This window comes from Alligator sinensis, unplaced genomic scaffold (genome assembly GCF_000455745.1).
Source record: "Alligator sinensis unplaced genomic scaffold, ASM45574v1 scaffold218_1, whole genome shotgun sequence".
In the NCBI taxonomy this organism is placed as follows: Eukaryota; Metazoa; Chordata; order Crocodylia; family Alligatoridae; genus Alligator; species Alligator sinensis.
In genome coordinates this window covers 217,713-229,090 of record NW_005842083.1, presented here as the reverse complement: position 1 = coordinate 229,090, position 11,378 = coordinate 217,713, and the positions used below count along the sequence as shown (strand labels likewise).

Sequence of the window (11,378 nt, the reverse complement as noted above, 5' to 3'; positions counted from 1 at the left end):
AGCTGAATTGATTCAGGACAGTGATCCAAATTTAATCACTGTCCTCCAAATCGGATGAATCTGAATTAAATACTTCCCTATTTGCACAGGCCCAATATTTGTTGATTCTGACCTACTGTATATGATCCCAGTGCTATATCTAGAGCTACAGACCTATGGAAGCAGATGAAGTTGTCTTAACAGAAAGATTCTGTGTTTTTCTATGCTGTATGTAAGCGCATTATACCTCTAGAAATTAGTCTGGAAAGCACATACATACTTTTCACAGTTGCGTCTCCTTGTGTAGTCCATTCTTTTTCATGCTGTGAATTTTGTCAGTCTGTGTTATTTTTCTGACTAATTTTTCCTGTTTTAGCTGGATGAGCATTATACTGTGGTACTCAGTAGACACAGTGAGATGCCAGGCAAGTTGGGAAATGCCACAAGAGTCAATATAACTATTCTGAAAAATGATGATCCACATGGAATAATTCAGTTCTTCCCAGATGGGCTAACAGTAACAATAAATGAAAGTAAAGGAGAAGAAGTTTATGCTGGTAAATTTTCTTTTAGTTTGATTTTAAACTCTTACCAATACCCTTGAAAATAAGAGGCAATGGAGATGGTGACTGCTTTTCCCAGTCAGAGAAATCTATGAAGAAGGCCTGTGTTACTCCCAAGGGTGCTAAATTTAAGGACAACCCCCCTCCCCAGTAAAATCCTAGCTTTAAAAAAGTGTAGAAAACAAAAGAAGAGAATATTAAGAAAATGCTCAAAGGACTCAAAAATACTTGTTTGGTATATATAGCAAGGATTTCTTAGGGTGGTATCCTTTAGCAGAAGAAAAGAAGCTGTTTACTGGGAGAGCAAGGCCTTCCAAGAGGGAAGAGGGTCATTCTTACCTTTCATATGTGGAATCTGGGGATCAGGTAGGTTATGATGTGTCATAAAACCAATATCAATGCTAAGTCTTCGGTTCTTAGCGTCCAGCCAGCTTATGAATTTTTGTTCCCAAGTTTGGTTTCTAAAGGTGTTATGTAGCATTCCTTTGAGCACAAGGATAATGAGGTCATAAATGGAATGATAGTTCTGTGAAGAAGCTAATCCTACTGACTTGTGGGCATCTCTGTCCTTTATATTTTTTTTCTGAGAGAGTTAATTCTGGTGCGTAGTTGTTGTTTAGCTTCACTCAAATAGTTGCCATTAGGGCATGTGGTACATTGGATCAGATACAGCATGTGTTGGGAATGGCATGGGTAGGACCCATGGATTCTGAAGGTTTTGTTGTGGAGGGGGGTGTTGATTGTAGCAGTGGAAATGTGTTGACAAGTTAAGCATTTCCTGCTCAGGCAACTTTACATCCCACTCGATATCTGGGCATCAGGGAGTTGTTTGGTATAGGCACATGGATGTAAAACACTTTTAGAGATGCCTAAGTAAATAAACATAATCTGTCTCATTCTAAAGTCCTCTGAAAAATCCTACGGGCAACGATATAAAATTGGAATATTGTTTTAGTTTTCTTTTATTTTGGTCTCATCTTGGAAGTATATCTCATGCTTAACTTTAAGCATTTGACTAATCTGATTAAATCAATGGGAGTTGTCCTAAGCAAATCAACCTTGATTGTATTACCAAGGTTTGCATAGGTTGACCTCTGCATATATGCCCAAGTCCCATTCTACTGGCTGTATATTTAGATAACATATCTTCAAGGTGCTGTCCCCCTCCCCGCCCCTAAAATGTTCTAATTGCTCTTGAATTCCAGTAAAGTCCCAAGAACTGAGGGTGAGCTATGCTTTGCAAGTGATACCAAGAATTTTGCAGATTGGATTTTAGTTCAGCAGTAGAGGTGCCTTATTGTCTCTTCTGTGGTATTAAATTGTAGCCCAGTTGAAAATGCCTTGATATTCACCTCTTTTTTTTTTATATCTGTGTTTCTTTTCATTTAGTCTATATTTGTTCTACTAAAAAGAAATCCCAGGCTATTTCTCTTTCTCTGATAATTTTTTTTTTAAGTTTCTTGCTTTGATCATCCATCATTAGAAGTTTTTAAGAGCAGGTTACACCAACAAATGGATCAGATGGTTTTGATAGGGATCGTCATGCTTTGAGTAAGAAGCTGGACTGAATGGCTTCTTTGAGGTCCCTTCCAGCTCTGTTTGTCTCTGATGCTGTTCTTATTGTTTTAAGAGCTCACACTTACCAGTCTTCATGTTTGCCTTTCACAGCTGTTTACAGAATTGTAAGAAACCAAGGAAATTTTGGCAATGTAAGTGTGTCTTGGGTTGTTGATCCAGCCTGTACCAATGATATCTATCCAGAGCAAGGGACAGTTTTCTTTGGACACCAGGAATATTCCAAAAATATCACTATTTATTCATTGCCAGATGAGGTAAATCTTTTTGACATGCATACTTTTTATTTTTACTACTTTAATGTAAGAACATGCGGCCAAGGACGAACAGTTGGGACTAAATCTTAGAAAGAAAAAGTGGCTGGTTTTGAATAGGCTAACAAGTGCAGTTGTCAGAACTTAAATTCATAAAGAAAATAAATATCCTCAATTAAATTTAAGGTTACACTAACAGGAACAGCAGAGTCTCAGAAGGTGCAGATACCCCTAAATAAAAGAACAAAAACTAATCCCCATTCACTTCCCCTCTCCCCCTCAAAAAAATTTCAACCAACCAACCAACCAACCAACCAACCAAAAAAACCTTAATTATTTCTCCGCATCAGCATTTACAGAGGTGGAAATGGAGAAAAATATCTCCCTTCAACCTATGCTTGGGTCATATAACCAGAGAGTGAGACATATAGGGTAAATACAGACATTCAAAAAACCCAAGGTAGATTTAAACTAAGTTATCTGGGTTTCTCTAAGTAGACTATGTTAGTTTGGGAGTGAACAGAACACAAGTTTGCCCTTTTGGGAGGGTCTGGGGTGGAGCACAAAGGGTGCTTGTGCTGGCCAAGGCCAGCAGCTTGGGGGTGCTCCTGCATGCTTACCAGTGTGCTGCAGGCTGCCGAGGGCAGCTGAATGCAGCTGAGCAGTGGGCCACCCCTGGTTGGCTGCTGGGCACATGCCTCCTCTCATTGCCCTGTCATCTGTCAGGCAGGTGTCAGCTGCAGGCAGCCAGCGGAGGGAGGCATGCTCACCCCTGGGGTTTGTAGGGGTGGGGGGCCCATCCCAGGCAGGACAGAGGCAGGGGGCAGTGGAACTTACGAGCTGCTGTGCTGGGAGGAGGTGGTGCCAATGGTGCACCCTGCATTTCTGACCTGGGTTGATGGGACATAGAGCATCTCTCCCCTGTCCCAGTTTCATCTGAGCCATGGGAATGTGCTGGAGTGGCCCTGGGAAGGGTTCAAAGGATTCCTCCCCCCTCCCCCCCAACCCCTCCAAGCTGTATTTGGCTTTCCCCTCCCCCTCGAGCCAGCACTGAGTTCCCATCTGAAACAGTTTCCCTGGGGGGGAATCCTCCAGCACAGGGTGTCCCTCCACTGTCCTAGTTCCATCTGAGCTGTAGGGCTGTGCACAGGAGCGGCTCTGGGAAGGGTTTGGGAGATTTCTAGCCCCCTCCCCTTGCCCCCAAGCCAGTGCTGAATTCCTGGCTGAAGCCACTTCCCCTTCAGCCACAAGGGTCTCTGATCTTTGGGCTGGGCAGCCATGCCTTTGCAGCTGCAAGGGAAGGGGCTTCAGCTGGGAACTTAGTGCTAGCTCTTGGGGGCGGGACGGGAAGCCTCCAATCCCTTCCCAGAGCCACTCAAGTGCACAGTCCTTGGTCTTGGACAGAACCGGGACAAGGAAGGGACAATCTGTGCCCCACTGACCCGGGTTGGGAATGTGGGACACACTGCTGGCACCATCTCCCCACAGCAGCTTGTGAGCCCTGCTCCCCCCCTGCCTCTGTCCTGCCTGCAGCTGACAGCTAGAAAGCTCAGGGGCAGGACCCACTGGGCACTCAGTTGGAGCAGCTGAGGCCAAGCTGAGTTCCAGTGTTCCTCCCTGCAGTTGCGGGGGGAGGAAGGGGGCACTACAAAGCAGCCTGGGATGCTGGCAGACTGTGATTTAAGGTGAGTCAGGAGGGGATCTGGTATAGAAGTTTGTTAGACTGGTCTAACCTAAACTGATTCAATCTGATACTATGTCCATTCAGGTCCATCTTTGACTGGGTTCCACCGTTTTTAAACCAGTCTGTGTGCCCTGTTGTTACAGGTTTAGACAGGTTTCTGATCAATTATATCAGTTTGTATAATGTCTGTACCAGTTCTAAGATCATATGCTTAAATCCCATTAACTGCATTTGGATTTATGAAAGGTTTAAATGCTTTTTTGAATCAGGTAGAGAAGCTGCAGAACTGGGTTTCTGCTACTTTTATGCTGAAGCATAGCAAATTGATAACTAACTGTTGATTTAAGTCCCATACACATATAAGGATGGATGAATAAACCCTTAGAGATTCCCGGGTCCTTAATGACCTCATTTTAGTTTCTCCAAAAAAGTAATTCATTAAACAGACTTCGACAAAAAACAGTTTTCTTTATGTTCTCTTCTCTTTCAGCTACCTGAAGAAATGGAAATATTCATCATCAGCCTTTTCAATGCGACTGGAGGAGCTAGAATGGGGAATATAACAAGTGCAATTTTACAGATCACGAGGAATGACAATCCCATTTATTTTGCAGGTTCCATTCCATTATTTTTAAAATATAGTTGCAAATACATTAACTGCAAAGAGCATTCTTATTTCCCAGACAAGAGACACGTTAAGGTCAAATCCTTTTAGCGCTAGAGGCAGTTGCAAAACTTCCGTTTTTCTTGAAGTATTATGTGTGTGTGTTTTATCCAAAGCCTTCCATGCATCCGTCTCATTATTCCCTTTGTTCATATTGAAGTTGGATAAGTTTTTCTGTATATCGGTATGTTCCTATGGCTGAAAATATTCACACAGCCTTTCCAGAGTTTCTTTCTACCTCACTAAGGAAACCTTCTGGAGGATAACTTTTGAAGGGCTGAACTGTGGGATCTAGCACAAGAGATTCCTGTTTGAAGGCATGTGGTTGATTTGTTGTTTATATGTTTCAGATCCTGTCGTTGTGAAAGTTCAGGAAGGAGGTGTTGCTAACTTCACTGTTTTAAGGAATGGATCTGCTGATGTTGCTGTTGTTGTCCTGTATGCCACTGTAAATGGAGAAGCCACAGTTGAAGAGGGAGATTTCATTTCCAGTGGAAGGAGTGAAGTCCTTTTCTTTGCTGTTGGGGAAAGACAGCATAATATATCTGTATATACCAATGAAGATGATATCCCTGAAACAGATGAAGCATTTTACATCATTCTCTTTAATTCTACAGGTTAAAACGTTTACTTGATCTAAGTAAAGTAATAATGACTGTTGCCGTTGTCTTGCATGAACTTGTGAAGAGATAATTATATCACAAAGTATCACATATCGGGTCAACTTATCTAGACAATGAATGTATACAGAATACTTGGATTTAGGCATAATTTTCTCTCATGTCCAGTTGCCTTAAAAGTATCTGAAATGGCTGACACTTTACGCAGATGCAATTTTACAGTGGAACCTGGATCATTCCTTTCTGGGTGGTTTGTAACATGCTTAATTCACAGTGGGTTACCAAATTAAGGATGAGCTGCCTAGATGTTTGCTGCACCCTTTACTTCAAAAGGTGTTGTTTACCACTCAGTGGGATCTCATCAGCAGCCTTGTGCAGCTGAGTGGAGAAATAGCGCCAGCTGAAATAAAAGCTACATCAAACAGCTGGAGCATCTCAGTGATGCTGTGTAGCAGTTAATGTGCAAACTTTCAGTTTTGCACGGACTAATAAACCTAGCTCTGCAAAGGAACTAGGATCCACTGCACTGTAATTCTGAATATGGATTTTTTTAAAACTTTTTATTAATAAATTAATGTAGTGAAAATCAGGTGCATCACTGAACTGACCATAATATATATTATTCTAAAAATCGTTTCTACATCAGCCTCATGTAGAAATAACAATTTTCTTGAAATTTTGAGTATTACTATCTGGAAAAATAAAACCTAGAACTGTCATGTTTTGGCAGAATGCCATATGAACAGGCTTATGCTCTCTTACTAATTCAGAGCTGTACATGGAAAAGATTTGTTCACATACATTTTGATCTCAGAACTTATTTAGCCAGAGATCCACTAAAGAAAAGGTTTATAACCTAAGAAATAAGAACTTCAAAATTTGGACTTGATGTCTAGATAAAATAATATTATGTATGTTACTTTTTTATTCAGCGGGGCTTCTTTTTTACAAAAAGAGAAGAGTAACCTTAATGAGATGAGTGTAAGGGTGAAAAAATAAAATAAAGGTGAAAAAGAAAATCATGTAGTAGAAAAATTATTCTTGCCATATTGTAATTGGCTCAAGAAGCAGAGGGCCCAAAACACTTGAAAAATTATATTTGTTTTTTTACTCAAAATAAGGCAGCTTGTCTGTTTCCCTAGCCCTAGCATACTCTATTAGGACACGGGGTTTTGTTCTTTAATATAGCAAACAATTAAAAAAAAATCATCCTATATAATCTCCCACATCTTCCCTTTTAGCCCCTTATGGGAAATATCTGGTCTTTTTCCGACTAATGATTGTACAAGATCATGAAAGAGGGCAGGTGACCCTTTTGCATAAGGTTCCTAGAACTGATATGCAAATGATAAGTTTCTGTACTCGTTTCTGACAGGGAAAAGACTGACATACTTCTTTGAACAATTTTTCATATTGTCCTGGATCCTCAAAATCTGTGAAGTATACAAAAGCAAGATCAGACAGCTGTGTCCTGATGAAAATATGGGTGGAAACTAAGAAAGATGTAGATAAAGTTAAGCACAAAGCATAGACTGCCCCATAGAGAAATTAGTTTGAAGTTGTTAATTTCTCTGTCTCTGCCTCTTAAGAGCATAAGTTTAAAAAAGGGAGAGGGATGAACAGAAAATGTTTTAGGATATATGGGACTGAATGGGATTCTTGTCCTGCACCTGAGATGCTCAGGATGCATCCTTCACTGTTTGGCATGACTTCTTCCTTTAGATAGGAATTATACTGTGTTTAGGAGGATTTTCACTGAATCAGATTCAAGCTTCTCTTAAAATCATACGCCGTGTCCAGATGAGCACGGCCGTGCAGTATGTAGCACCATGGAAGTGTCTGTGGTGCAACATAGAACACATTCAGCTGTTCTCTGCAATGCAAAGGAGCAGTGCGGTTTGTTTGTTTGTTTTTTGGGGGGGAGGAGGGGCGGGTTGAGCCCTGGATATCACAAAAAAGAAAAAGGAGCGCTGCACACAGGGCAGCATGCTTTGCTCAAAACCAGAGCCTGGCTGGTCGGAGCCAAACTTCAGCTGTCAGCCAGGCTCTAAGCAGCAGGATCGCCACTGTTGCAGCTTCAGAAGGCCCTCGGAACCCCTCAGAATCCCAGTGCTGGCCCCAGCCTTCCCTACCCCACCCAGGGTAACTTGCTGGGTGCACAGGCTGGGTGCACAGGCGTTCCCTCGTGACACCTAGCAGCAGCACAAGGTGTCCTCCTGCTAATTGTTCCCAGGGAAACAAATGTCCAAGCTCGTGTGGACATAACCGTAGAGTTGGAAGGCACCTCAGGAGGTCATTTAATCCAATCTGGTCAAGGGAGATGCGCCATTGTTGAAACTAAGTGTTTAGACAAGAGTAATCTCCTCTTATTATTCCTTACACAGTGTAGCCTAGATAGAACCTATCATAGATTTTTTGCCTTTGTATTTCCTGTTATGTGAAGTATCTGTTGTTGCGTCTTTTGATTTGAATTCGATCATTTAAATTATTTGCCTTTTTTAAATGCAGGTTTCCCTTGCCAACTGCTGGGGTTAGGTTCCTGAAAGTTCCCGTGGTTGGGAAAACCACGGTTGGCAAGACAAAAGGCTAAGTATATAAGGGGTGTACATCAGGATCTGAGGGAATGCCTGTTCACCAGAGTGCCCCAAGGGATGACAAGGTCAAATGGTCACAAACTCCTCCTACACCATTTTAGGCTGCGCATAAGGAAAAACTTCTTTACTGTCTGAGCCCCCAAGGCCTGAGATAGACTACCTCCAGAGGTGGTGCAAGCACCTACTCTGGACTCTTTTAAGAAACATTTGGACGCTTATCTTGTTGGGATCCTTTGACCCCAGCTGACTTCCTGCCCCTGGGGCAGGGGGCTGGACTCAATGATCTTCCAAGGTCCCTTTCAGCCCTGATGTCTATGAAATCGATGAAATCTTATGGGAAAAATGGTAGGTGGTGGGTTGACGCGTGGCCACGGAAAACTGTGGTTACTCAAAACTGTATACACTGTGGTAGCTAAAATGGTATATAGAATATTAAGCATGGATACTCAAAATCGTGGTTGGCAAAACCCTGGTTGGCAAGGGAAACCTGTATGCATTAAAATATCTGAATTTGATAAGAAAATAACCCTGACTTTAGAGATTATTAAAGCAGCTTTCTGTTTTTGTTGAAAATAAGTAAATAAATCCTCCATCTTTAGGTGACACTGTGGTCTACAAGTCTGGAATGGCTACAGTTATCATTGAAGCTAATGATGATCCTAATGGCATTTTCTCTTTGGAATCTATTGACAAGGCAGTGGAAGAAGGCAAAACTACTAGTTTTCTGTAAGTAATGATTATAACAATCTGTTTAGATTTTCAAGAAATATATATGATATTTTATTGGAAATGCTTTGATCATACTGCAGACTTGCCAGTACAATAGACTTTGTTTTTATATAGAATTTAAAGAAAAATATGTATTTAAAGTAGCAAATATAATGTATATTTACAGAAGAACATCCAAACAAAAACAATTCAAGTATATGATAAATGAAGGAGGTGTAAGTATGACTACAACAACAATGGATGTTCACTGTAGGTATGAAACGATCCAGTAGAATGTGACCTAAGGAAAAAAAAATCCTCTGAAAACCAAATGGTTTCTTTTTCAGCTGTTGATTTTTATGGCGAGATACCTAGTAATCTTTGAACCTAGTTCTGAAAATTTCCCCTATTTGATTGCTTCATTCTTTCTTTTATACTTCATTTTGTTTCACTTGCCTGTTACAAATGATGTTGACCTTCACAGTCCACATTTGATACCCCTCTAGGCTAAAATGACCTTGCCATAAACCATCCCCTGAAAACAAAGACTCCTCCCTACCCCCATAGTGATATATTAAGGAACAGAAGGGATTAAGAAACTGGGTTTTATTGACAGGTGGCCCTTGTTACTTGCCAGGAGAATCAGCATGAGCTATATCATCTGGTGATTTTTTTTCCCCCCAGGAAGGGAGCAGGCAGAGGTAAACTAGAGACATTATGGCAAGGATGATAGTCTGAGAAGGTTGATTCTTTATATTTTTATTATTTTTTTCTTCTTGATTTTTTTTTTGTGGATAGAAGCATGCAACTAGAACTCTCTATAGAGAGTCTGTATTATATAATACAATATTTAAAGGTCTAATTAGACAGCCTACTGGGAAAGGGGCATGTCTTTTCTGAACCTTAGCTGAGTAGATATTATATTTAGCTGAGGTTTGTGGTATAGGAACAGACAGAGGTCTCCTCTAAAAAAAACCTAACCAATACTGGTATATTGGTAAATGAGTGAAGCTGAAAAACTGATTCCACAGAAGGGGTGGGAAAAAAAGAGTTTGGCCTCTCAGGGCACTGAAGTGCAAAAATTACGAGATGCAGAACTCCTTTATATCCTTAATAATGCAAGGTCAACTCTTATGTCGATTTCAGATAATGATTTGTATAGGATGGTTTGGATAGGGATGGTCCTGCCTCAGGCAGGGGATTGGACTACATGACCTCTGGAGGTCCCCTCCAGCCCTACTTCTCTATGATTCTGTATGATAAGGTGTATTGTTGTGCAACTTGAAAACACTGTAGTGTGGTGCACGCTTATCGGAAGGTCATAGTAGGTATTTTTGAAGGAATGTATGAGATATGCCTGTATACTTGAGGTAGAATTTAACCATGAGGCCGTAAGCCTTCAAGAGTAGATTGCTTATACTGTCTGTGAATGAATTATTTGAAGAACTATAAATTGCATTTGATTATACAGAAGGTCTGCACCTGGATTTCTTTTGTTCTTGTTTACTGTTTGATACGTGCCTGCCAGAAAGCTCATTGTGCCCAATTCATTGCACAGGATTATAAGGCACAGAGGATGCTTTGGCAATGTTTCCTTGACCTGGCAGCTGTTTAAGAATGATTCTTCTCTGGAACCAGGACAAGAATTCTATGAAACATATGGGACTGTGTGGTTTTTGGATGGTGAAGCATCAAAACCAATAACTCTTCATGCTATCCCTGATAAAATTCCTGAATTCAATGAATTTTATACTCTAAAATTGGTGAATGCCTCAGGTAATTTTCTCTCTTCTATTTCTTCCTCTACCCTTAGACCTTCTATTATAAAACCAGGTGAATGTTAAGCTTTTAATATGGAAAACATCATGGACATAGCCCTAGCTGTATCATTTATATTTTTTCTTTATAATTTACCATTTTCCTAAGTCAAACATTTACTTTTTATTTTAATATACTCGCAGCTCGATCCAGCACAGTAGGACAGTTTGTCACTAGATTATTAGTTTTTTAATGAGAAATGGCAATCAAATTGTTTCAAATGTAGGGGGCAACTGTTTGGTGACTTCTGAAATACAGAACTTTGGGCAGAAGAATGCCATTGTTACTACGACTTACAACAACCCCCCCACAATGTGGCTGGTCCCGCAAAGGTGAATGGGTGAGGCTACAGTGAAATTCTTTTAGACATAACTGCTGCTGCTTCTGATAGCCAGGGCTTATGTTTTGAAGTATTTTTTTTTTACTGACAAAGTTCTTCTGTGCCCAGAAAGAATTGAAAATTCCCCTGACCTTTTCCCAACCAATTGCCAGTGACTTAGCATTTCAGGTAATTCAATGAACTAGTTATTCCATAACTCCATAGATGTATGGTATAGATTTACAACCAATAAAACTAGTCTTTTATTTTTAAGCATTAAGTTCTCTGTTAATAATGATGATCTTGCTGTTATAAATACATCTATACCTTTAAAAAAACCAAACAGGGTGGAGAGGTAAGCTGTTTGGTAGACACACAGGCTAAGTACATACAGTCAAAAAGCTGAAGGCTGAATTGATTCAGTCTTTGCAGGTTAGTTTAAGCTGCCCAAATTGAACCTATAAGCAAATGAACACACATTCACTTTTGATTCAGGAAATGCAGCCACATGTCTGCAGTAGCTCAAGCCAGAAGCTGGGGAGAGCTAGAGCATGCCTGCTGGCCACAGCCAAAAGGAAGAGAAGAGAATCCCTCTGAGGC

At 40.6% G+C, this 11,378-nt stretch overlaps 1 protein-coding gene across 1 annotated transcript in view; it reads left to right on the top strand.

Moving 5' to 3' along the window:
• The window catches only part of ADGRV1 (adhesion G protein-coupled receptor V1), a 253,979-nt gene that overhangs the window by 74,467 nt on the left and 168,134 nt on the right, over window positions 1-11,378 (top strand). The window contains 6 exon segments of the mRNA XM_025204476.1: window positions 356-536; window positions 2,211-2,374; window positions 4,546-4,669; window positions 5,070-5,336; window positions 8,533-8,659; window positions 10,200-10,417. Of these exon segments, the coding sequence (XP_025060261.1) occupies window positions 356-536; window positions 2,211-2,374; window positions 4,546-4,669; window positions 5,070-5,336; window positions 8,533-8,659; window positions 10,200-10,417 (1,081 nt within the window).